This window comes from Aythya ferina, assembly GCF_964211825.1.
Source record: "Aythya ferina genome assembly, chromosome: W".
Lineage (NCBI taxonomy): Eukaryota > Metazoa > Chordata > Aves > Anseriformes > Anatidae > Aythya > Aythya ferina.
Window position 1 is genome coordinate 16690668 of NC_140313.1, and position 25350 is coordinate 16716017.

General features: G+C 48.1%; 1 protein-coding gene and 1 long non-coding RNA gene across 2 annotated transcripts in view; one reads left to right on the forward strand and one right to left on the reverse strand.

Annotated features, from left to right (window-relative positions):
- LOC311426370 (E3 ubiquitin-protein ligase ARK2C-like) overlaps positions 1 to 22300 on the forward strand; it is a 52041-nt gene extending 29741 nt beyond the window's left edge. Inside the window, exons 2-8 of the mRNA XM_084502829.1 lie at positions 8562 to 8871; positions 11105 to 11230; positions 16765 to 16894; positions 18523 to 18627; positions 19191 to 19286; positions 20429 to 20535; positions 21639 to 22300. Coding sequence (XP_084358955.1) covers positions 8562 to 8871; positions 11105 to 11230; positions 16765 to 16894; positions 18523 to 18627; positions 19191 to 19286; positions 20429 to 20535; positions 21639 to 21756 — 992 coding nt within the window. The 3' untranslated portion in view covers positions 21757 to 22300. The remainder of the gene's footprint in view (positions 1 to 8561; positions 8872 to 11104; positions 11231 to 16764; positions 16895 to 18522; positions 18628 to 19190; positions 19287 to 20428; positions 20536 to 21638) is intronic.
- Positions 1 to 25350, reverse strand: part of LOC311426393 — a 569271-nt gene that overhangs the window by 207839 nt on the left and 336082 nt on the right. The window lies entirely within an intron of this gene.

The following is a 25350-nucleotide window of genomic DNA, read 5'->3' on the forward strand; positions in this document are numbered from 1 at the left end:
ACACCATGCAACTGATGCTACATGGAGTAAGTGGATAGCGTTAATTACACAGCGGGCTCGAATGGGAAAACCCAATCGCCCAGGAATCCTGGAAGAGATTATGGACTGGCCGGAAGGCAGAGATTTCGGAGTGCCAACAGAAGAGGTAACCCGTGCTGAAGAGGCACCACCATACAATGAGTTGCCAGAAGACAGAAAGCAGTATGCGTTGTTTACTGACGGATCCTGCCGTGTGATAGGGAGCCATCGGAAATGGAAAGCTGCTGTGTGGAATCCCATACGACGAGTTGTGGAAGCCATGGAAGGGGAAGGTGAGTCGAGTCAGTATGCAGAAGTAAAAGCCATACAACTAGCCCTAGATATCGCCGAAAGAGAAAATTGGCCAGTATTGTATCTTTATACTGACTCATGGATGGTGGCAAATGCTCTGTGGGGGTGGCTGCAGCAATGGAAAGAGAGCAACTGGCAGCGCAGAGGTAAGCCTATCTGGGCTGCTACCCTGTGGCAAGATATTGCTGCCCGGGTAGAAAACCTGGATGTTAAAGTACGTCATGTAGATGCCCACATGCCCAAGAGTCGCACTACTGAAGAACATCAGAACAACAAAGAAGTGGATCGAGCTTCGAAAATTGAAGTGGCTCAGGTGGACCTAGACTGGGAATGTAAGGGTGAGCTGTTTGTAGCTCGATGGGCCCATGAAACATCAGGACATCTGGGGAGAGATGCCACTTACAGATGGGCTCGTGATCGAGGGGTGGACTTGACCATTGAGGCCATCACACAGGTTACCCATGAGTGTGAGACCTGTGCTGCAATCAAGAAAGCCATGAAGGTAAAATCTCCCTGGAACAGGGGGAGATGGTTAGGGTTTCAATATGGTGAGGCCTGGCAAATTGACTATATCGGACCACTCCCAAAAACTCGCCAAGGCAAACGGTACATACTCACCATGGTAGAAGCAACTACTGGGTGGCTGGAAACATACCCTGTAAACCATGCCACAGCCCGAAACACTATCTTGGGCCTGGAAAGACAAGTATTGTGGCATCATGGTACACCAGAGAGAATTGAGTCTGACAATGGGAGTCATTTCCGAAACAATCTTGTTACCTCCTGGGCAAAGAGGCATGGTATTGAGTGGGTGTACCACATCCCTTACCACCCACAAGCCTCTGGGAAGGTTGAGAGGTACAATGGACTGTTAAAGACTATGTTACGAGCATTAGGTGCTGGGACGTGGAAACAATGGGACACAAATCTACCAGAAGCCACTTGGCTAGTTAACAATAGGGGGTCTGACAGCCGTGCTGGTCCTGCCGAAACAAAACCCCTACACACTGTGAAAGGAGCTAAGGTTCCCATAGTGCATATAGGAAGGTGGATGGGGAAGGCAGTGTGGGTTGCTCCTGCCTCGGGAAAAGGCAAACCCACTCGTGGGATTGTCTTCGCCCAAGGACCAGGGTATACCTGGTGGGTCATGCAAAAGAATGGGGATATCAAGTGTGTGCCTCAAGGAGATTTGACATTGAGAGAAAACTAATCTATAATCTAAGTTATATGTTGTAGGAAGATGCTGTAGGATCAACGACAGGTCAACTTTGCAAGGAGCCGGGCAATGCAACAAGGACTTGAGCTAAGCTGGTGCTGGTGTCCAGACATCCAACTGTTGTCGACGGGAGGAAGACACAGACGCTCAATATGAGTGAACAGTGAACTTCAATTTCAATGGATAGCTCAGTCGCCTTTTATCTAGTTCGAACATAATCAACTCATACATATTGCAAAAACTAAGCTCAGGATTGGCTAACATTTCCCGCTCTTTTCAGGTAGTTCCTCCTTCTTTTAGCCACCGTCCTGCCTTAGGGACTTTCCCAATCGCTCAAGGGCATCGTGTCCTTGAGCCTGATTGGCTCTCAGCCAGCTGTGTACGTGCCAGACTCATGTGAGTTGAGTACGGTACTTTACTAGCCCATTTTAACTGCCCAACATCCACATGTCCTATTTCACTTAACTATTCCTCCACATCCAACTCCGCCTGCCTTGAGTGGCCACTTTGGCAGATGAAGACCTAATCATCAACAGTTCTTATGAACATTTTCCAAGAAAGACCTATGGAATGAAAAGATACATCTGCCTATTAATCCTGTCCTGTTAAATCCTTGTCCTGTTAAAGGACAAGGGATAATGATGAGAATGCTTGTATGCTAAAGTATGGGGATCTGAGTGTGACACAAATGTTATGGAATAAGGGGTGGAGGTTGTACTGGGTCTGGCTGGAATGTTAACTTTCCCGGCAGCAGCCCATTCAGTGCCGTACTCTGTACTTGTAGCTGGAACAGCAGTGTTATCACACCAGTGTTGTGTCTACTGCTGAGCAGCAGTGGCACAGCATTGGGCCTTTCTCTAACCCTCCTAGGGGGTGGGCAAAAAAGTGAGGAGAGAAACATCACTAGGGCAGCTGACCTAAACCAATCAAAGGGATATTCCATACCATGTGGTGTCACACTCAGCAATAAAAGGTGGAAACAGGAAGAAGAGGGGAGGGGTGGGCTCTCGTTGAGAAGACGTCGGTCCTCCTCTCGAACACCGGCTGCGTGCGTTGAGGCCTTGCTTCAAGGACGTGGTCAATCATCGCTCATTTGTGGGAAGTAGAGAGTAATTTCTTTCCTCTGCACTTCCATATAGCTTTCATTTATTTTGTTTGTTTGTTTTCCTCCCTTTTTCCCCTTTCCCTTTTATTTCCCCTTAGTTAAATTGTTTAGTTCATGGTAGTCTTTATTTAATTATTATAATTATTTCCCTTTAATTAAATTATCCTTATCTCAACCCGTGAGTTGTTCTTTGCTTTACTTCTCCCCCTCCTTATCTAAAGGAGGGGGAGTGAGAGAGCGGTTGTGGGGTTTAGCTGCCCAGCACGGTAAAACCACCACACCTGTCCTGGGTCTGTCCCCTCCCAGCTCTTACTGCACCCCCAGCCTGCCTGTTGGCAGGACAGAGCGAAAGGCTGAGATGTCCTTGGCTTGGTATAAGCACTGCTCTGCAACAATTAAAACATCGGGGTGTTATCAGCACTCTTCTCATCCTAAGCCAAAACACAGCATTCCACCAGCTACTAGGAGGAAAATTAATTCTGTTCTAACTGAAACCAGGACAGAGAGAAAGAAGCTGAGGACATGATGAGTTTCCAAAACCAGATTTATAACTCCTAAATTTAAGTCTGCAGCCTGTAATGCCATCTTCCCATGAAACATTGTGAGCACTTCCTAAATAGCTGCTAAGCAATCTTCCTGGCACGGTTTTTGGTTTAAGATCATTTTCAGGACACAAGTAGGGAAAGGGGCCATGGAGTCACTGAGCTGTGCAGCAATGGGACATACAGATCAATCTCAGGGTCAGAGCAGGCCCAGGAATAAAAGTCCAGATTGCTTACGTCTTTAACTGTCAGAAACCACCTTCTTGTGCTGCTGTTTTGCATTAACTTGTGCCTGAGAAAGCAGCTGTGTAAAATCAGATGCATCCTGGTGATGCTCTCCTGTTCCTGCCTGGCCAAACTAAGCCACAGCGCTGCTCCAAGGCTTGCTCCCGTGGTCACAGACCCAGCTCCATGCACCACCACTGGAAGCCACAGCATCCACCAAGGAGGTGAGCCAGGCCAGGTGGTGTGGCTGCTTGTCTGCACACTTGTTTTAGCAGCAAGAGTTAGTGATTCCCCACCCTGTGGGCCCTCTCTGCTGACCTTGGCTTTGGGGGTGATGGAAGAAGCCAAAGAACACGTTTGTTTTTTTTTGTTTGTTTGTTTTGTTTTGTTTTGTTTTGTTTTGTTTTGTTTTTTCCCCTCCGTAAGTGCAGCAAAGACGACTGAATAAGTGCAGAAAAGACGACTGAAGCTGAAGAACCTGCTAGGTGGCTTTGGGGTAGGTCATCGAAAACCTTCCAAGAGCTGGCCAACTCCTCTTCCTGCAAGGTCAAAGCATCCCAATGGAGAAGGTTAATCCTGGATGAGGACCAAAACTCGAGCCCATGGTGGTGGGGAGATGGTCTCTGCCTTGCAGAGTGATGTTGCCCTCTTGCAGCCACCACTGGGACAGGCAGTGGGGAACAGCTCAAGGAAGGAACATCTGAAGGATGCAGGTGGTGGCTCTGGAGCTTGATACACAGAGCTTCCAACTCATCGCCTTTGCTGTAGAAAAGTCCTTGAGGCTTAGCTGAGAAATGAAAATATCAGTCCTGCCTTTGTCATGGGGAATAGAAACAGAAGGTGAAGCGAGGTATCTGGACTGATTTTCAGTCAATGATTGCTCTCTGCTGTGGCAGACATTACTGTCCAGATAAAAAGCAGATTAAAGACATGAATCAAATTTTCTTGAGGCATTTTATGTGCAATGATTTTAAGTTAGAACGCAAATATAGTCTGGGACCAAACTGAGGCTCGGTAAAGAGAAGGAAAATGTGCTAGTGAGTAATCATTAATAGGCACTGACTAGGAGTGAATGCCAGTGAGCCAGGTTCTGGTCTTGGTCACAGTGGGTTATCTGGAGTAGTGCTGCTCAGCTGGTGTCAGCAGGGTGACACCGGATTGCTCTCGTGTATGCAAGATCAACTAGTGGACTTAGAAAGAAGTCTCCAAGATGACCTAGATATGCAGCTAGATATTATGAACAGAATAGGGTAAACTTGACAACAGATAGCACAGAGATGAAATGTTCTGTTTTGCATGCTTATTGGCTTCCCAAAGCTTTCTGGGGTCCACCAGTGCCATGTTTGGCAGCGACTGGCTCTTTGTTGTGCAAGCTGTTTCGGTTATGCCAGCTGCATGATTTGATGACAGCTAATAAGCAAAGCTTTGCTGAAATATTCTCTGAAGACTTTGCTTTGCCATCAAAATCCTCATCAGCAATTGGATTAACTGTAGGAAATGAACAGCTACAACACAAGATAGTGAAGTATGTTAAGACAAATTGGTGAGTTTTATTTAATCATATGGTCTGGGTTTTGATAGTATTTTTCCTATGGAGTTAAATACATCACTGAACCTGTGGGTACAAGAAAAAATACTAAAAAATAGTTAATTTCATTGACTAGTGCCTAAAATAAGAAAGATTAACTTTCTATATCAAAAAGACCTACAGGGTTGGGCTTTTACTTTAGGTTATGTTGACTCTGTATGGGCCATGCATGCCCTCCCGCCCAAACATCAGAGACAAAGTTTGTATTTTCTGGACCACAGGGAAAGGTATGACCAAGTCCTTTGCCAAGATTGTCAGCATGGGAGTAAAAAATCAGGTCAAAAGCCCTTGTGATATATGTTCATCTGATTCGTGTCAGTATGGAACAGTGCTAGGGCCGCATGGTATGATGAATGTGACCTTCTGTCTTACATACCCTTGTATAAGCACAAGTCTAAGAAAAACAGAATGGTTACTGTATATAGTTCTTGTACCTTGCAAAGGAATTTGTGTCACTAGAGAGCAGTTCTGTCTGTCTCTGGGTCCTGCACTGGCAATTTAATTCTTCCACAGATGTGGTTTCTTCCCTTTCCTCCCAGTGTCCCAGTCTCCCCCTCATTATAGTCAAATTATCAAATCTTCAGAAATATTCCTCAAATCCATGAGCCTATTTGCTTTTGTTATTCCGAACTCTTATTCCTAACAGCTACAGCCTTTTTGCCTTCTTTGTGGTTGATTTAGCACTGCTATAGATGTGACTGGAGTGTCCCTGTGAATGGCCTGTGAGGAATGTTTTAACAACACCTGAAGTGTCAATAGAGAGCTATTTGTATTTGTATTTGTATGTTCTTTCTTTGAAGTCTCTGATGTCTGGGGGTTTCAGAACAACTGCTAACAACTAGTAACTGTTATGGCTTCTGAATGGGACACTATGCAAGCCCCTGATATCTGGCCAGGTGGCCAGGAGATTAAGGAGAAGAAAGAAAGAAGCTGAAGGACGGCTAGAAGACAAAACTTTCAGGGGACGCTGTGTAAGCTTTTGACATGCTGCCAAGGAATACAAAGGGGAAGGACAAGAAAAAAAAACCTGAGAGGAAGACTACGAGCCTTCAGCATGAAAGACCCCCAGAGACCCCTAGGGGGACCACCGGAGACTGATGCACATGCTCCAGTAGGAGGGTTTGGATCCTGGAAGCTAATTATAATAACCCGTTTTTTTTTGTTTTTTTTTAGAAGTAGTAATGAATATGTATTAGCCTAGGAGCATAAAAATCAGCTACTTGATGTAACTGGTGTGTGTCCTGGTGGAGCGGAGACTCCCGATGCACCCAGCGCTGTTTGCTTACCTCTATTCCTTTAATAAATTGTAAACTTTGATTATAATCCTAATTTGGGACTGAGCGATTTATAACACCCTGACAACATGATCTGCCCACCCTGTGCCCTCTGGTCATCATGGCTCTGGCATCAAAGATCCTGTAGACATTTTGCTAAATCAGACTGAGGTTTCCCCAGACACAATAAAAGGCTGAAAATCCTTGGGTAATGTGGCACCAGGCATCAAGAGAAGCCAGAGACGCAAAGGATGAGAGACTGGCTTTTTCTAGTTTTATTATGTGCTGCAAAATTTGGCTCAGTAAATGTGTGGTGAAATATCTCTCAGCTTGTGTTTTGTCTGACGTACAACTAAACTGCTGCTCCACAGCACAGGCTGGTCTCTTTGGGTGAGCAGTCGGATTAGCACTTTAACTTCCTCTTGCACTTTTTCTTCAGGCCCCATGAAGTCCTGAAGGTGTTAAATCTGTCACCCATCACTTGTTGCAGCTGTTTTCCATTGGGAGGAGCAGAGGCCTCCCAGGTTGAGCTATTCATCCTGAGTGGCTCTGCAAGTGCCCAACAAACACAAGAGTTAAGAGGCCATCTCCCTGTGGTTGTGGTATTGCCCAGATGGAGCAATGAGCCAGGGCAGCATAGGTCCCCATTTCATTATTCATCCTTTACCTGGGAACTGGGGCCAGGCCTAGGGCTGCCAAAATAACCTGCAGTAGGGGGGGACAGGGTATGCAAACATCTCTTGGATCAGGGTTAGTAGCTCTGTCATTCAGGAATGGTGGGTCTGATCCCACCTCCTCTGGTTTTAATTAATAGGGTAGTCGAATCATGCCGTTATCTGACACCATGAGAAATCATCTTCAGAAGCTCTGCTGCTGGTGGCACATGCATTTGTTCCCTATTGCCTCTCTCAGGGGAGCACTATGGAGGATTAGTTTGCATTTAAGAGACGTTGTGTATAATTACTTATGCACTGTTTTTCAAACCTTTCATTTCTTCTAGATCCTCTTCTGTTCTTTCTTCTGCTGGCATGTGGCTTTCTTTGTGCACCTTCTGTTATCATAAGGATGTGAACAGAAAGTGCTTGGGGCTCCCTGAGCTCCTGTACTGGACTGGCCCAGCCCACAGATGGAAAGGAGATGGAAGAAGAAGGGATCTGGGACAAGCAGGCATCATCTGCACACCTGGCCTGTGTCTTGGGATGACACTCAGTGGTGCTGTTACACCTCGATATTTTGTGCCAGCCCCAAAGATTAAGAAAATTATAGGAGTTTCCTTCCTAAAAGGAAGATGAGGAGTTCAAACAAGTGCATAAAAAGGCAGGTGTCCTATCCTGGGGCTGATACTCAGCAAAGAGCCATCTCTAATGAGGAGTCTTATCCTTCAGTGCTGAGCTGCTTCTCTCCTTAGTTTAAGAGCCAAAAGTTTTGCCGTGGTGCCTGGAACTGCTCTGGGAATGTAGGAATTAATGTGCCGGGTTGGGCCACGGGTCCATCCAAGCAAGGATCTTGAGGGAGATGAAAGTCAGTGTCAGATGTTTGCAAAAAGCCTCTAGCACGGATATCTTTCACATGTCATTTCTTCCTCATCCCCACCAGCCTCATGGCTGATCTCACAGCATCTTGCGTCGCATTTTCCACAGCCACTCTCTCCATTACCTGATGAGGCCAGGCTGCTGGAAAGGGTCTGAGAAAAGAAAAAAATATTAGTCAAAATCATAGCCCCTGTTCTCAGGGGAGGAAGGTGACCTGTCCATGTCCTGCAGTCACCGAGAGACACTTTCTCAGGACAGAGATTATTTCCATGCCTTTTTAGGGTTTAGACAGGCAAAGAAATGCCTTTTTAGATAGGCAAAGAAATACTTTGAATTGCATGAAAAGTCAGCAACTTTTGAAAACTTCTGTGGGCTGTTAACCTACAGAAACACATTTTAGACAACATATTTTTCCTTCCCTAAAATGTTGAGCCTTTTGTTCCTTTTCTCTTTAAGACAGGCAAACCAAAACAAGCTGAAATTTTCCATCAGCATACACTTTAGTTCAGAGCCAAAAAGCTACTGTGAACCCAAACCCATGTTTTGGTTCCAATGTTTTTTGGAGGAAAAAACTATTAGTCAAAACTTTTTTTTCCCTGAGTAATCAACATTAGCCGACCTGCTCTTTTTCCCTGCCTTTTGGCAGAGGAGACAAACAAACAGCTGTTTGCATAAAAATTGTTCTGGATCTGCAACTGGGTGCCTCGGCCACTGCCAGCCCTGGTGACAGCCATGCTCTTCTCTTCCAGGTACTCCTTTTCAAAGGTCTCAGCATCCCCATGCTACCTCCTGCCAGCACTTCCACCTGGGTCCCCAGCCTCAGCTCTCGGCCGACTTCTCCCTGCCTTACACAGTGCAGCCCCAGCCAGGGCTGACCCCCCACATGGCCCCCACGCACCAGCACAGTGGCCCCCTGCACCAGTCCCTGGCGCCAGTGCCAGCCCTGCCCTTCCAAGATGTGGCTGGACCCTCCATCCTACCTCAGGCGCTACACCAGCAATACCTCCTCCAGCAGCAGCTCCTTGAGGCCCAGCATCGCCGTCTCATGCCCCATCCCAGGTAAGGGGGCTTATGTTTCACAGGTATGGTCTGAAGGAGTCACAGAACCAGAGAATGGGTTGGGTTGGAAGGAACCTCTAAAGACTGTCCAGTCTGACCCCTTGCCACAAGCAGGGACACCTCCCACCAGATCAGGTTGTCCAAAGCCCTGTCCAGCCTGACCTTGAGCACCTCCAGGGATGGGGCAACCCACATCTGGGATGCTGAGAAGCTGTAAGGCTCAATTTTGCAAAGCAACTTCTGCAAAGCCCTGTTAAAACTTGCTGATAACATTAAATTCTCTTCCTAAGTTCACCTGTGTTCTCCCCAAACGCATCCACCAGGAGGCTGCAGGCCAGGGTGCACCAGGGGGTGTACCCTTCCCGTGGGAATCCATGCCGTGCTGACCTAGCACACCCCAAGGTCACCTAGTGCCATCACTCATAGGAGAATCACAGCATAACATCCTGGGGTGGCAGTGAACCTATCCTGCATCACAGAGAGAGACAGACTGCATACATGAGCTGCTGCTTCAAAACCAAGTAAGAGATGAGATCCACTTTCCCCACTGGGTTTTGCACGTGCAGAGCTTGCTCCTCTGCATCTAGATATGCTTCCCAGCTGTGATCCAGCTCTGTGAAGTGAGATGGAATAAAGCCATTGATTTATAACACATTCAATCAAGAAAAACAGCCTAAATTCAGACAGGGCTGATGACTGCAGAGAGAATTATTGCAGCTCAGCAGAGGTGGGAATGGACGCCCAGCCTCATCCTGTTAGTGTTTGTTGAGAGAGGGGTTCAGATAACATGTAGGAGCAGAGTGCTTTTTTTGGAAACATATGGAAACTGTTTGTGGGTTATACCCGTGCACCAGGAACCAAAAGATGAGTCTTTGTGATAATGCTTCATTTGGAAAGAATGCTACAGATGGAAAATGCTTTCTTTCCATATCCTCTCTGTCTGCAAATTGCGGATTCTTCTCATCCAGCTTTTATTTTGCATAAGTTGGATTTTAGGTGGATTTAACGATTAGTTAATAATTGGGTAGCAAATATGTGTGAGGCTGAGGCACTGATGATACAAGTGTTTATCGCTTAGTCATAAGCCAAAATCAAACAAAACTACAGAGCACAATTTCACATAGAAACTACTTTAGTACCTGCTGGTGGTGTTACATATGCAAGTAGGTTGTCAGAGAAGAGGGACTGTGGTGTGGGAGAGGGCAGGAGCCTCTTGCTCAGCACCACAGCCTGGTTCTGAAAGCATTCAGTACAGCTGCATCGCAGGAGGCTGTCAGAAACCTTCGGGCATGGGGCATGAAGTCCTGGTAATGGGAATTTGGGGGTGCCTTAAAGGTGAAGCCTCTTTATCTAACAGCTTCCTGACATGTTTGTCCAGTGTTTTCCAATGGATTTACCTTGTGATAGCTCCGCCGGTGAGCGGGGGATTCAGCAGGGAGCGTGGGTTCTGAGTCTGTAATGCAAAGCCTGCTTGGGCATCCACCTTGCATCTCTCCAAGCACAGATGGTGATCAAGAATGCTCCTCCCCTGAGTGGAGGGTAGTTCAAAAATGCAGGAGGAAACTTTAGTCCCTAGTCACTCTTTTTTTCTACTACTTACCTCTCCCTGCTCACAAGGGCAGCTGGAGCAGAAGAAGCTGGGTCCCAGGCTGGCATGTCCATCACCCACAGAAATGTTGTCAAAAGCCAGCGAGAGTAAATTCTGCCATCAGTTACTCCTGAGTAATACTGTTATGAATGAGGTTCCCCAGGAATTTATGGACTGCACAGGGAGACAAGACAACCTGCTGCTTCTTCATGATGATAGATAACACCCACACCAGGAAGATGCTACATCTTGTCTGTTGTTTATGGGACTGACTGTGGAAAAAAATAAAATAGTGAAAGAGGCACAAAGATGCTAAGGAAGAAGTTTAGTTTCCTCTTTTTTTTTTTTTTTTTTTTTTTTTCTTTCTCCTCGTTGCCACCAAATAGCAGCTCCTGTAAACTGAGCACACATGGATGCTGCAGGGGGTGCAAGAGTGGAGTTCTGCATCCTGTCTGTGGTGACCAAGAGTAAATGCCATAGCTCTGTGTTCCTCTTCCCTTCATCCTTGACACCTGTCTGGGCTCTTCTGTCTTGGATGCATGCTCGTGAACCCAAATGTTTGGGTTTTACCATCGTTTACTGATGTGGGCACATGCTCAGTGCCCACCCATCGCTAACTCACTTCTGGTCTCCTCCTCCCTGCAGGCGGGCTCAGGAGCGCTTGTCTGTTCAGCCCCACCGTCTGCACCTCAGCTTTGACTTCAGCCACCAATTGCAAACTCCACAGCCCATGGGGTCCCAGCCCAGGTATTTAGCTGAAGGCACGGACTGGTAAGTCTTCCTCATTTCCCCAGTGTGTTGAATGAAGCACTTAAAAAGTCTTGTGGAGGCTGCAGTGGTTTGCAAATGCCTTCATGGCTCAATGCTTCCATGAAAGCTGGTGGTTCAGTACAACGGATATAAAGTGAGGAGTGTACAATGGGGAAACTCATCCCTGAGAGCCACAAGTCCATGTTAAAGCATTTATGCATGTGTACAATAACATCAAGGCCCAATATAACAATATTGCCCAAACCTCTCCATCCGTGGATGCAGAGTGCATCTAAACCTTAATATTCCCCAGGGGCTTGCCATGCTGCAGCCTCCAGGGAAGCACCTTCCAGAGTCTGTTTCCTATAGACCAACTTCTCTGTCTGAATGAGACCTTCTGCTGTCCACCAGGCACTCAAAAACAGTGTCCACAACTCTTCCATGGCCTAAATTAGGGGAATTAGGGGGCACAGAGCTGCCCTGCCCCACAGGGTGAGGTAAATGAATTAGTAGCATGTTAATCGTTCTCTCATCACAGTGTTTGACGCCCTGGAAAAGCTGAGCAAAGCATTGATTGCTCTGTTTTCAGAGCAAGTTTTGAGCTCCTGCACATTTAATAAGGCACGGGGCCCTACTTGGAAGAACAGAAGAATAAAAACATACTTCTGAGTAGCTCCTTGTTAGCAGAGCAAAGTCCATTCTGTGCATTGAATGGAAAAAACAGCATGTGGACATGTAATTAGAGACAATCATAATGTGTATGCACAAGGGGACCAAAATAAAATGGCACAGAAAATCTTAATTATGGCATTTTCTTACATCTGAGTGGTTTGCTCTGCAAATTGAGAGTTCTTTTAACACATTTTTTTTTCCTCCTCTGTGGTAATGATATACAACTTAAAATATGGCCAGATTCTTCTGTCGTTTTCTTCTCAGGTGTTCCCATTGCTGGTACTACCATGAGGTGAATTTGGCCGGTGTGAAATTGTTCAGATCAGGTTGCAAAGCGGCTCGTGTTCCATCTGGATAGAGCTGTTCTTTCTGCCTCTCTTTCTGTGCATACAGTTTAATTATAATCATTAGAAGGATCCAATAAAGCATCATTTAATCTTCCTTTCCTCCTCCCTCCTTTTTGCCCTGTGTTGTTGCATTGCCTTACAAAACCTAAGGAGTGGGTACACCAGAAATCACATACCGTATATACATATTTGGATGACTCACTTCCCCTTGGGGCACATGTATAGTTTTGCCCAGTGACAGATATAAAAACTTTCCTCTAATGTGTTATCACCACATGAGCAGTGACAGCGCTTGCTCAGAGGCAGGGGATAGCAGGCAGCGTTGTGGGAAGCAGGGATGGAAGCTGGGGCCGAAGGTGATCTTGGACAGCCAAGCCTTGGTTAAAATCTTCTGGTGAAGGAGAAAAAACTCCCCTTAGCTCCATCGCTTGTTTTCTGCATAGGCATTTGTTGATGACTATTCAGCCTGTTTTCTTGCCCTTATCCCTCAGCTTTTGGTTGTTGGCAGCCCATGTACTGTAGGCATTGCAGCTCTTGAACCTCACATCTGAACATCAAGATGCTGTACAGGCATACCTGTAGCACAAGGTAGAAGGTGATGGTTAGTTTGGGTTTTCTTCAGCTAATGTGCTCTGGTTGTTCATCCCCAAACCCTGGGAAAACACCATTCCATGAAGTATTCTGCTTTTGGCAGGCATTAGGAGGCTTTAGGAGCCTCTGTATCGGGTTTTAAGGATCCAGATGAACCACTGCACAAACAGTTCAGCAGTGCTGTTGTTGCAATTACTTGTGTAAGGTAATAATGCCCATTCTTCTTTGTGAAATCCACAGAATCACAGAATCACAGAATTTCTAGGTTGGAAGAGACCTCAAGATCATCGAGTCCAACCTGTGACCTAACGCTAACAATCCCCACTAAACCATATCCCTAAGCTCTACATCTAAACGTCTTTTAAAGACTTCCAGGGATGGTGACTCCACCACTTCCCTGGGCAGCCTGTTCCAATGCCTAACAACCCTTTCGGTAAAGAAGTTCTTCCTAACATCCAACTTAAAACTCCCCTGGCGCAACTTTAGCCCATTCCCCCTCGTCCTGTCACCAGGCACGTGGGAGAACAGGCCAACCCCCACCTCACTACAGCCTCCTTTAAGGTATCTGTAGAGAGCAATAAGGTCGCCCCTGAGCCTCCTCTTCTCCAGGCTGAACAAGCCCAGCTCCCTCAGCCGCTCCTCGTAGGACTTGTTCTCCAGGCCCCTCACCAGCTTCATCGCCCTTCTCTGGACCCGCTCAAGCACCTCGATGTCCTTCTTGTAGCGAGGGGCCCAAAACTGAACACAGTACTCGAGGTGTGGCCTCACCAGAGCCGAGTACAGGGGGACGATCACCTCCCTAGCCCTGCTGGACACACTGTTTCTGATACAAGCCAGGATGCCGTTGGCCTTCTTGGCCACCTGAGCACACTGCTGGCTCATATTCAGCCGACTATCCACCATCACTCCCAGGTCCTTCTCTGCCTGGCAGCTCTCCAACCACTCATCTCCCAGCCTGTAGCTCTGCTTGGGGTTATTGCGCCCCACGTGCAGGACCCGGCACTTGGCCTTGTTGAACTTCATGCAGTTGACCTCAGCCCATCGGTGCAGCCTATCCAGATCCTCCTGCAGAGCTTTCCTACCCTCGAGCAGATCGACACACGCACCTAGCTTGGTGTCATCTGCAAACTTACTGAGGGTGCACTCAATGCCCTCGTCCAGATCATTGATGAAGATATTAAAGAGGACCGGCCCCAGCACCGAGCCCTGGGGGACGCCACTAGTGACTGGCCTCCAACTGGACTTGACTCCATTTAGCACGACTCTTTGGGCCCGGCTATCCAGCCAGTTTCTAACCCAACGAAGCGTGTGCCAGTCCAAGCCAAGAGCAGCCAGTTTCTTGAGGAGAATGCTGCGGGAGACGGTGTCAAAAGCCTCACTGAAGTCAAGGTAGACCACATCCACAGCCTTTCCCTCGTCCACCCAGCGCGTCACTTTGTCATAGAAGGAGATCAGGTTTGTCAAGCAGGACCTGCCTTTCATAAACCCATGCTGACTGGGCCTGATCGCCTGCTTGCCTTGCAAGTGCTGCGTGATGACTCTCAAGAGGATCTGTTCCATGAGCTTCCCTGGCACTGAGGTCAAACTGACAGGCCTGTAGTTTCCTGGGTCTGCCCTCCGGCCCTTCTTGTAGATGGGCGTCACGTTTGCTAGCCACCAGTCAACTGGGACCTCCCCCGATAGCCAGGACTGCTGATAAATGATGGATAGTGGCTTGGCCAGCTCCTCCACCAGTTCTCTCAGTACCCTTGGGTGGATCCCATCCGGCCCCATCGACTTGTGCACATCCAAGTGCCATAGCAGGTCACCAAACATTTCTTTGTGGATAGTGAGGGCCACATCCTGCTCCCCATCCCCTTCCACCAGCTCAGGGTACTGGGTATCCAGAGAACAACCGGTATTGCCGCTAAAGACTGAGGCAAAGAAGGCATTAAGCACCTCCGCCTTTTCCTCATCTCTTGTAAATAAGTTTCCCCCCGCATCCAGTAAAGGATGGAGATTCTCCTTAGTCCTCCTTTTTGTGTTGATGTATTTATAGAAACGTTTTTGTTATCTTTAACGGCAGTAGCCAGATTGAGCTCCAGATGAGCTTTGGCCTTCCTAATTTTGTCCCTGCACAGCCTCGCTACATCCTTATAGTCCTCCCTAGTGGCCTGCCCACTTTTCCAAAGATTATAAACCCTCTTTTTTTCTCCTAAGATCAAGCCACAATTCTCTGTTCAGCCAGGCTGGTCTTCTTCCCCGCCAGCTCGTCTTTGGGCACGTGGGGACAGACCGTTCCTGCGCCATTAAGATTTCCCTCTTGAAGAGTGCCCAGCCTTCCTGGACCCCTCTGCCCTTCAGAACCGCCTCCCAAGGGACTCTACCAACTAGTGTCCTGAGCAGCTCAAAATCCCTTCAACCCCTGGTCTCAAAGCGCTCTGTGGATTATAACATCTGTTTTGCAAGCAGGGAATATGAGCAGGCAGAGAAGAGATGACTGGGGTCGTACATCAGGCCAGTGGCAGGGCTGGGATGAACCCAACATCTCCTGATTTCCAATCGAGCTCTCTATCTACCTGGGAACCATCTCAAGCAACTGGATAAATCTCCAAAAATGTGATACGGCAGCTGGAAAATGCCCAGTCCTGTGGATTCCCACCCTGGCTGTGTTCCTGCCTGTCTCCTGCTGTGTTTTATCCTCTTCCAGGTTTGGTCAGTCCAGGATATGGCTAGCACACAACCAGCACACAGCCAGTAAAGACAGACCCTCTCTTTGCTCCAATTTGATGTGGGGGGACTTATTAGAGCGCATGTAAGCATTGGAGTTATTACCTAGTACACAGGCCATGCTGGATAAGGGATTTTTGCATTTAGAATCATAGAATAAAATTTACTGTCCTCTCATATCCATTAACTGCTGTTGGGCAAACTGCTGTTGTTTCACAGCTGCTCCAGGACACATCTGGGTTGCTCCTAACAAGCTGTGGCATTTACTGCTGCTGTCCTCTGTGGAAAGAAAGAGAACTTCAGGCCGAAATGAGGAGCAACCCTTGTGCTCTAATTAGTTTTGCTTTAACAAATGCGAATACGATAGTTATCAGAGCACTGGCTTTTGTAATTACGATAAAGTGAATGACATTCAAAGCACTTGTTTGCTGAGAAACTCAGTGGCTGGAGAGACAAGGGAGCAGCTAATTGGATTACAGATAGATAGATAATGGATAGATGCTGTGCTAGGTCTCCTCCCATCCCATCCATGCAGGGCTGGAATGGGGTTTGCAGTTGTCGTGGTTCCGCTCGAGTGGGAAGCAGGGGGACAGCCTGCTTCACCATGGTCCTCACCACAGGCCGCAGGGGACTTCTGCTCCGGCGTCTGGAGCACCTCTTCCCCTCCTTCTTCACTGACCTTGGTGCCTGCAAGGCTGTTTTCTCACTCCTATCACTCTCCCAGCTGTTGTGTGGCACAGCGTTTTTTTCCCTGTCTTAAATCTGCTCTCACAGAGGCGCAAAACAACATCGCTTATTGTCTCAGCTCTGGAAAACAATGGGGCCCTTACCAAACATGGGGCAGCTTCTACATCCTTCTCACAGAAACCACCCCTATGGCTCCCTGCTACCAAAACCTTGCCACGTAAACCCACTACACCAGGTTGAGTTACTGAGCCTGGGGATCAATCAGAGCTCCCAAGACACTGCTCTGCACTTGGCAGTCTATATCCTACAGCTCTTGACCCCAGCTAGCACAAATGCTAAGTGGCATAAAATCAACCCCTTGCTCCTTCATTCTGCCTTGGTGGAGGGAAAGGTGATTGCTCAAATCCAAGGATTTCAAAGCAGAAGCATCACCTCAGGTTGAGGCACCCATGGCAGCTCAGAGCACTCCCCTGCCATGAGCATGATTTATCATAGTCCGTACCATGCCACCAGGCAGCCACAGCTCCATCTTCCTCCTCGTGCCTGCAGGGACCTCAGTGTCGATGCAGGACTGACTCACGCCCAGTTCCAGGTTCGGCCAGTCCCTCAGCCCTATCAGCATTACTTGGCTACACCTCAGATGCAACATTTCCCCAGAAGCACATCCTTAACACAGATGGTAAGTGAAACTCTTTTACTGAGAAATGTTTTATGCATTGTCTGCCAGAAGGCAGTCAAAATAAATGCTACTATCTTTCTATCACCTGTCTTCTGCAAATCCTACTTATCTCTGGCCATGGAAGGGAGTGCCTGAAAGGATAATGTTCCATCTTTGCACTCTGGATTAGAGAAAGGAAAGAAAAGCTTAGTTGCTCTGGAAAGATTTGGTCCATCACCTGCAGCGCACTCACAAGCTGGTCTGCAAAAACCTGGGAGACTCAACAGTTATTAATAATAATGTTATTAATGCAGCAGTGAAATGTAGGTTCCCAGGGCTCCCTGCATGCAGAAGGACTGGTGCTGGGTGGCACTTCCCGAAGATCACACACAAAGACCATCCCTCATCACGTTTGCCATCTTCGTTGGCCTTGATGCTACCTATTAAAGTTGTGTGTGACCTGTGGCACAGGTGGAGCTGGGGTTTGATGTGAATATGGTCTGACCAGGGTCATTTGTTGGTCCTTCTCGTGGCAGGGAGCTGCATTTGGAGCTGAGCCACCCAGAGCCCTGCTCATCCTTAAAGCATCCTCAGAAATCCCATGAGGGTGCTCTTCCCTTGTGCCCATAGTCCGACCCTGACACCTGCACCCTACAGCAAAGCTTTAAATACCAGAGCTCGGATGAAAAGAAATCAATGCATTTAAAAATGAAAATTAAATCTCTTTTTAAGCTAATCCATGTTGAGAGTTTGGAGTTTCAGTGTTATGGATGCTATAGGAATAATTATAACAGAGTTTATTTGACATTTTTCTAAGACATGCAGGTTTCATAGAATCATAGAATATCCTGAGTTGGAAGGGACCCTTAAGGATCATCAAGTCCAACTCTTGACACCGCACAGGTCTACCCAAAAGTTCAGACCATGTGACTAAGTGCACAGTCCAATCTCTTCTTAAATTCAGACAGGCTCGGTGCAGTGACCACTTCCCTGGGGAGCCTGTTCCAGTGTGCAACCACCCTCTCTGTGAAGAACCCCCTCCTGATGTCAAGCCTAAATTTCCCCTGCCTCAGCTTAACCCCGTTCCCGCGGGTCCTGTCACTGGTGTTAATGGAGAAAAGGTCTCCTGCCTCTTGACAACCCCTTACGAGGAAGTTGTAGACTGTGATGAGGTCTCCCCTCAGCCTCCTCTTCTCCAGGCTGAACAGGCCCAGTGACCTCAGCCGTTCTTCGTACGTCTTCCCCTCCAGGCCTTTCACCATCTTCGTAGCCCTCCTCTGGACACTCTCCAACAGTTTCATGTCCTTTTTATACTGTGGTGCCCAGAACTGCACACAGTACTCGAGGTGAGGCCGCACCAGCGCAGAGTAGAGCGGGACAATCACTTCCCTCAACTGACTAGCAATGCCATGCTTGATGCACCCCAAGATATGGTTTGTAGTTATTAGTTAGTAGTTATTATTTATAGGAGATCTTTTTAAAGTTATTAATCTACTCATTTTTTGGTTATTAAAAGACTTCCATTGGGGAAGGTGTCAGTCTGCTCTTTCATTTTCAATTTTTTTAAGCACTAAATTTAAATCAAGGTACACAAGGGATTTCTTTGTGCTAGCACAGGTGGCTTAATTTTTCTCCCTCACTTCTTGCAGGTTGTTCATGAAATCAGAAATTACCCTTATCCTCAGCTCCAGTTACTTGCTCTTCAGGGACTGAACCCAAGCAGGCACATGTTGGCTGTGCAGGAGAGCTATGAAGTATGCATCTTGGGAACTGCAATTATTAACTTTTTAAGCCCTGTGAATCCATGCAAGCTCTGGCATAAACTCATAAGACTGCCTTATGGTTTGGCAGTCACAGATGGGAATGAGATTGAGACCTGCAGCCATTTCAGTAATAACCACGAAGCAAAAGATGTTGGGTGGTTTAGTGAAAGATGTTTTATTCCAGAATGCCCGGGTCTGGCTCTGGCTGACTCTGTCTCCCTTCATGGCTGTATACGAAGTCCTCCAGTTCTATGGGGTTTTGTTTTTTGACCTGCCAAACAGAGCTCAGACTCCACCCCAATTTCTGAAATATCCAGTATCCAGCTCTCAGCTCTGTGCCTTAAGTCCACAGCTATTGGCCCAAGAACCAGGTCTCAGATCCACCACTGAACCATGCCTGATTTGGGTTCAATGAGCATTTCCACCAAGGAAAGGGCAGGATGGAGCCTTGCTCCTTGGCAGGCAGACACTGGGATGGCGGGACCTTGTGCTCCTCCACCAATGCCTCCCATGAGCAATGCTGATTCCATTTTGCTGCTGTTCCCATGCTGCAGGAGCTGCTGCAGCTGGAGGACAGGCTGGGCAGCGTAAGCTGGGGTGCCATGCAGAACACCATTGAGAGGTTCACCTTCCCCCACAAGTACAAGAAGGTGAGCTCCCCAAAACCACAGCATGGCTGCCAGCCGCCCGTAGCTGGCCAAGGGTCGCGTGCATGGAAAGGACAGAAGGAAGGGCTTTGGTGGGTTGCGATCCTCAGGGTTGGCAAATTGGCAGCGCCAACTGAAATATTCCCCGAAATGGACCATGAAATCCAGAATTGGTGCTTTAACATCTTGTGGGACTCCTGGTTTGACACAGTGGTGTAGCTCAGCTCCCTATTTCATGCTTCTAGGCTAGGAAGCTGCAGGCCAAATTTTCAAAAGGGTCTCAACCCTTCTCCCCCCATCTGCACCTGGTAAGAAAGTGCCCACACCAAGGGGGTTTATGCATGGAAACCCACCCCTTTCTGCATTCAGGTGACACCACAAGGGCACTCGCTCCGTGGTGTGGGGGGAGCTCGCCCTCCTTTCACTTTGCAAGGGGCATCTCCTCTGTTGGAGCTGAACTCTTGCCCTTAAGGAACCGGATGACAATTTTTGGGGTTGTGCTAATAGAAAATGGAAAAATTGCTCATTTGGGTAGAAATGTCATGTTTGTCATCCCCAGTAACAATAAGTATGTTGCATTGCCCACATTGGAAGGGACTCAACCCCTGCTGCACTTATCTCTGACCACATCTCCAGTAGATGCAGAAAAAAATATATTATTTGGAATGGGTGCGTGGGGGGGAAAAGGACAGGAAGGAGCTGGCAGGCCAAGTGCAGCATGGGACTAAGCCAGTGGCCAAGCTGGCATGGGGCACAGTGGTTGTTGCCCTTGCTGGCAGTGGTGACCCTACACATTTCGGAGTCTGGAGGAGAAGCACCCACCAAAGGAGACTGTGGGACCATCCCTGCAGCATGGAGGACTGAGGAGGTGGTGGGGCTGTGCTGGGGCAGCAGCGGACAGGCTGCTCCTTGGGGCATTGCCATCAGCCCCACTGCCCCCAGTTCTGGGAGGAGGTGTGTGGACCGGCACTGTGCTGGTGGTATCCTCCTCCCCACTGGCTGTTTTGGCTGGGCTGGCTTCTCCAAGCTGGAAGATCTGACTGATAGATGAAGCTCTTATTATTTGCCTTCCTGCAACTACCAAGACTTGGTAGATCATTAGAAAATCAAGTCCCAACAAAATTATGTCTTTAAACTTGCTGCAGAGAAGACCACAGGAGGGCAAAGCTGAACAAGAAGATGGAGAGAAGTTGGACACTGATGAGAAATGCACAATCTGTCTGTCCATGCTTGAAGATGGAGAAGACGTCAGGTATGATCCTTCTCTCTGCTCCACTGCCTCTCGGTGACATCTGAGTTGTGCTTATCCCAATAACACTGCTGTGCCTTGGTGGGGCTGTTATTGCAGGGTTTAGGAAAGCACATGCCTTTTAGTTGGACATTGGTATGGGCCATAGGCAGGAAGTGCAGGTGGGCAATTTTCACAGGATCTCCTGGGTTTGGATTACCTGCTTCAAAACCATGCTGTTGATTGTCCATATGTCCTAGGATAATGGGTGCCAGGCCTCAGACAGCCATCTGGAGCTCATGGACATCAATGTCTTGCCTTTACAGATGACTGAAGTATGATAAAATGGAGCCTGTGTGTCAAGTACAGAGGAATGTGGCTTGTGGCTGGGATGGAGCTGCTTTCTTATAGAATAAGTGAGATCTCTCAGCCTGAATGGTCACAGCAAGCCATCCTGGGTTACAGCACAACCCCTGCTATCGAGGTCCCCAGGCTCTTGTCAAAACTCTGCTTGTCTTGTCAAAACTGCTTGTGACAAAGGATGGGGACAAGGAATTGGAAAAGGATGAGCTGTGGGTGGGCAGTGCATCTGCACTACTTGGTCCTGCTCCTTGCCCCTTAGTTGCCTTAAGCCATCACAAAAAGCTCTGATTCTTTTGCTGTGGACCCCTGTGGCTTGGGATCCCTCCTGGTTCATGAGAGTCACCAAAGAGATGACAAATAGCTGAAAAGCAACCACATTCCCTGGGGCGCACCAGACTCCCAAGTAGGAGCAGTGGAGACCCACCTGACTGCTGGTGAGCCACAAGGATCAAGAACCCAAGTGTGTAACTTGACACTCCTGAAAGGTCAAAAGCAGCAGCCAGGGTAGATGGTCACTGCAACAACTCAGCTCAGAGGGATGTGGGATTTTCTAAGAGGTTTTAACCAAGAAGGACACCATCTCTGCCCTACTTCCCCAGGGTAAGCTGGTGTTGCTGGGGGTTTAGGCAGCACCAGTACCACTACACTGATGCTTCCCCATGTTGAAGGCAGCCCTGTCTGCAGCTTTCTGGATATCCTCAGTCCCCTGGACCTCCTCCACCCACCCACACAGTCCCTAATGGGTGGTGCTTCTCTCTCCACAGGAGGCTACCCTGCATGCATCTCTTCCACCAAGTGTGCGTGGACCAGTGGCTGGCCACCAGCAAGAAGTGCCCCATCTGCAGGGTGGACATTGAAACACAGCTCGGCTTGGACAGCTGAAAGGACTGGCTGGACACACCATTTTCCTTATCAGGTCATATGGCCATAAACCCTTGCAGCAAAATTTTTGCCTTCTGAGCCATTTGATTGAGAGGAAAAGTCTGCAGGCACGTTAGCGAGGAGGAGGAGGTGGCAGTACAATATCTAGTGGTAGGAGATATTGCACATACGCAGGATATGGGCCCGGTGAAAGGGAGCTGGCATTCCCGGAGCTCAGAGACCCCATGCTGCAGAAGATTTAGTGTTGAACATGAAGGAACTAGTTGTGGTAGTCTGGCCTGTCAATCCTGCATTTCATGAGGATTGTATATATACCTCTCGAATACGTAGAAACATGTTATAGGGGTCCTTTAGCTATTTCTATGGATGGCAGCTGGAGCATTTTAGCTTAAGAAATGTTGTGTTTGATGCCCTACTCATCTTGTGGTGGACATGTTGCTGTTACCTAATTTACACCAAATATTTTTTCATAGATTCCTTATTTTGGTGCCTGATTAATATATTGCAGAGGGGAAATGAGGAGGTCAAGTTTTCCCACCCTTGGGGGGAAGAGGCGAAAAAGCAAAATCCTGTTTACAGTCAGAAGGATTGCGCTCTTTGCCTCAGCCACGTGTGCTTCCTTTCCTTGCATTTACAGTGTTGCAAATTTAGAGACGCTTGCAAAATAAAAGAAAATTGGGAATGAAATGAATGAAGCAACAGGGAGAGGCTTCCCTATAAGCTTCCTGCTTATCTGCTGGTGCTGGATGCTTTCTGGAGGGGCACAATATTGAGGTGGATGCTGTTTCTTTGCTTTCCGTATCTTAACAAAGTAGCTTGTGTCATGATTCCAATCGAGTGGGCAGCCGAGCTCCACCACAGCCGCTCTCTCACTCCCCCTCCTAAAAGAGGAACGGGGAGAAAAAATGTGAAAAGGGCTCAAAGGTTGAGATAAGGACAAGAAGATCACGCTGTAATTATTGTAATGGGCAAAACAGACTCAGCATAGGGAGATAGTAAGATTTATTGCTTATTACTAACAAGCTAGAGAAGTGAGAAACAAAGGAAAGAAACCAAAAGCACCTTCCCCCCATCCACCCTCTTCCACCTCCTCCCCCCGAGTGGCGCAGGGGAACGGGGGAATGGGGGTTATGGTCAGTCTACAGCACTTCTTCTCTGCCGCTCCTTCTCGGTCACTCTCATCCCCTGTGCTGTGGGGTCCCACCCACGGGATGCAGTCCTTGATGAACTGATCCAGTGTGGGCTTCCCACAGGCAGCAGCTCTTCCGGAGCTGCTCCAGATATGGGTCCGTACCACGGGGTCCATCCCTCAGAAGAAAACTGCTCCAACCTGGCTCCCCCATGGGCAGCAGCTCCTGCCAGGTCACCTGCTCCTGCGTGGTCTCCTCTCCACGGGCTACAGGTCCGGCCCGGAATCTGCTCCGGCAGGGGTCTTCCACAGGCGGCAGCCTCCGTCGGTGCAGGGCCACCTGCTCCACCGTGGTCTCCTCCACGGGCTGCAGCATGGAACCCTGCTCCACCGTGGTACTCCATGGGCTGCAGGGGGACAGCCTGCTTCACCACAGGCCGCAGGGGACTTCTGCTCCGGCGCCTGGAGCACCTCTCCCCCTCCTTCTACACTGACCTTGTCATCTGCAAGGCTGTTCCTCACTCCTCTCACTCTCCCAGCTGCTGTGTAGCGCAGCGTTTTTTTTCCCTGTCTTAAATATGCTCTCACAGAGGCGCAAAACAACATCGTTTATTGGCTCAGCTCTGGAAAACAATGGGGCCCTTCCCAAACATGGGGCAGCTTCTAGATCTTTCTCACAGAAACCACCCCTATGGCCCCCTGCTACCAAAACCTTGCCACGTAAACCCACTACAGCTTGGCGTGCCAAAATCCAAGGCAGGCCATGGGCTGACTCTGTGCTTGCCATCTTCCATACTGCTTTCTCCCGTGAGCCAGAGGTTGGTTGGCTTCAGCATGCCATGTCATGGCCCCCCTGGGGTTAGACACCTCCAAGACTCTTTACTGGTCCAAAATGCTGGTTACGGAGTTGGCTTCTGTAACTGTGCTTTGGGGTGTAATTGCTCAGAAATAAGAAAAGGAAGCTCCAACAGGACAAAACCCAGTACCGGATGATCTGGGGAGATTGCTAATGCTGTGGCTGGGCTGGGATAGAGTAGCAGCCAAGCTGCCCTGCTCCTGTTCCCCATCCCAACTCACAGCAAGGTGGAAGAAGGGGAGCAGGGCCTTTTTATCACACACAGTCACCCTGCTTCACCACCTCCCTGGTGAGAAATCACAGCGCAGGAAGATTAAGCAGACATACAACAACACAGGTGGAAGCCTTTCTTTCTTTTTCATTTTTTTTTCCTTAATCCACTTGGGCTCACAGGCTGCGGGGTCAAATCTCTTGGAGCAGAGATTGCAGAGATCCCTCTCTGATAATGGGACAGGAGGAATCGTTGCTCATGAGGAATCACCAGTGCCATGGGTGTTTCGGTGCAGGAGGGGAATGCCAGTTCTTGAGAGTTTGCTGCCTTCTGGAAGGGTTGGGTTTAGCCCTGTGCCAGAGCACTGTTATACACATATGTATTTCACTCCATATCCATATGGAAAAATAGGTGATTATTAAAACGAAACCTAATTTACCAGTCTCCATTACAAAAATGCACAAAACTACATCAGGAGGCAGTTCTTGAAGGAGTGGACCGTTTTGATCCAAGCTTCCCCTGAAATAAAGACATCAGCTGCAGGGACCCAGATTAAAACCCTTTGGTGAACAGGCATTCACAACAAAAAAGATTTATATTTTTAAGACTTTTTTTTTTTTTTTTTTTTTTTTTTTTGTAACTAGGGAAACAAAAGAAAGATGCAGAGGAGCCAGGGGAATGAATTCTGAACTTTATATATTTATAATGCAGATGTGGTGGAGCTGAATTGTGGCTTCCCCAAGCACCCATTCTGCTGGAGCCAAGCGATGCTCTCCATGTAGAAATGATCATAAATTGCTATCTGATAGATTTCAGGATTCCCATGAGCTGTAACAGGAAAACACCGACCCTAAAGGACTCACAGAGATTATTAGTATTTTTATTTTTGCCAACCTGGAGAAGAGAGTGACAGAGGGGGCGTGGGGCTGCAGGAGACTTTCTCCCCTCTCACTGTGCCTGAGCGGAGGAGGGGGCATGGTGACATATATTTACCATGGTGACATTTATTTGCCATCTGTGAGTGATGGCTTCACAGTGGATACAGCAGTCCCAGCCCCGATGTCCAGAGCGATGTGGGCTCCTTGCAGCAAGGAGTGACCCATCGAGATGTGTTGCAGGAAGAACGGTCAAAAACACGACAGACACTTGTATGGTCAGATCATGCTCTGTTTTATTACCCAAATAGCCTAACTTTTATAGTAAACTTAACAGGGGTGGATAGTGTCTCACACAAGATTATTGGTCAAAAGCACTCACAAACAACTGCACAAAAACAACCCCACCTGCAAGAAAACAACCCCCTTGTGATTAGCAGTCACGTAGATCCCGTCCTTGAAGCCAGCTGCTGGCAACAATATTTTTTTAAATTCCTCAATCGGGCGATGTGGGAACACTGTC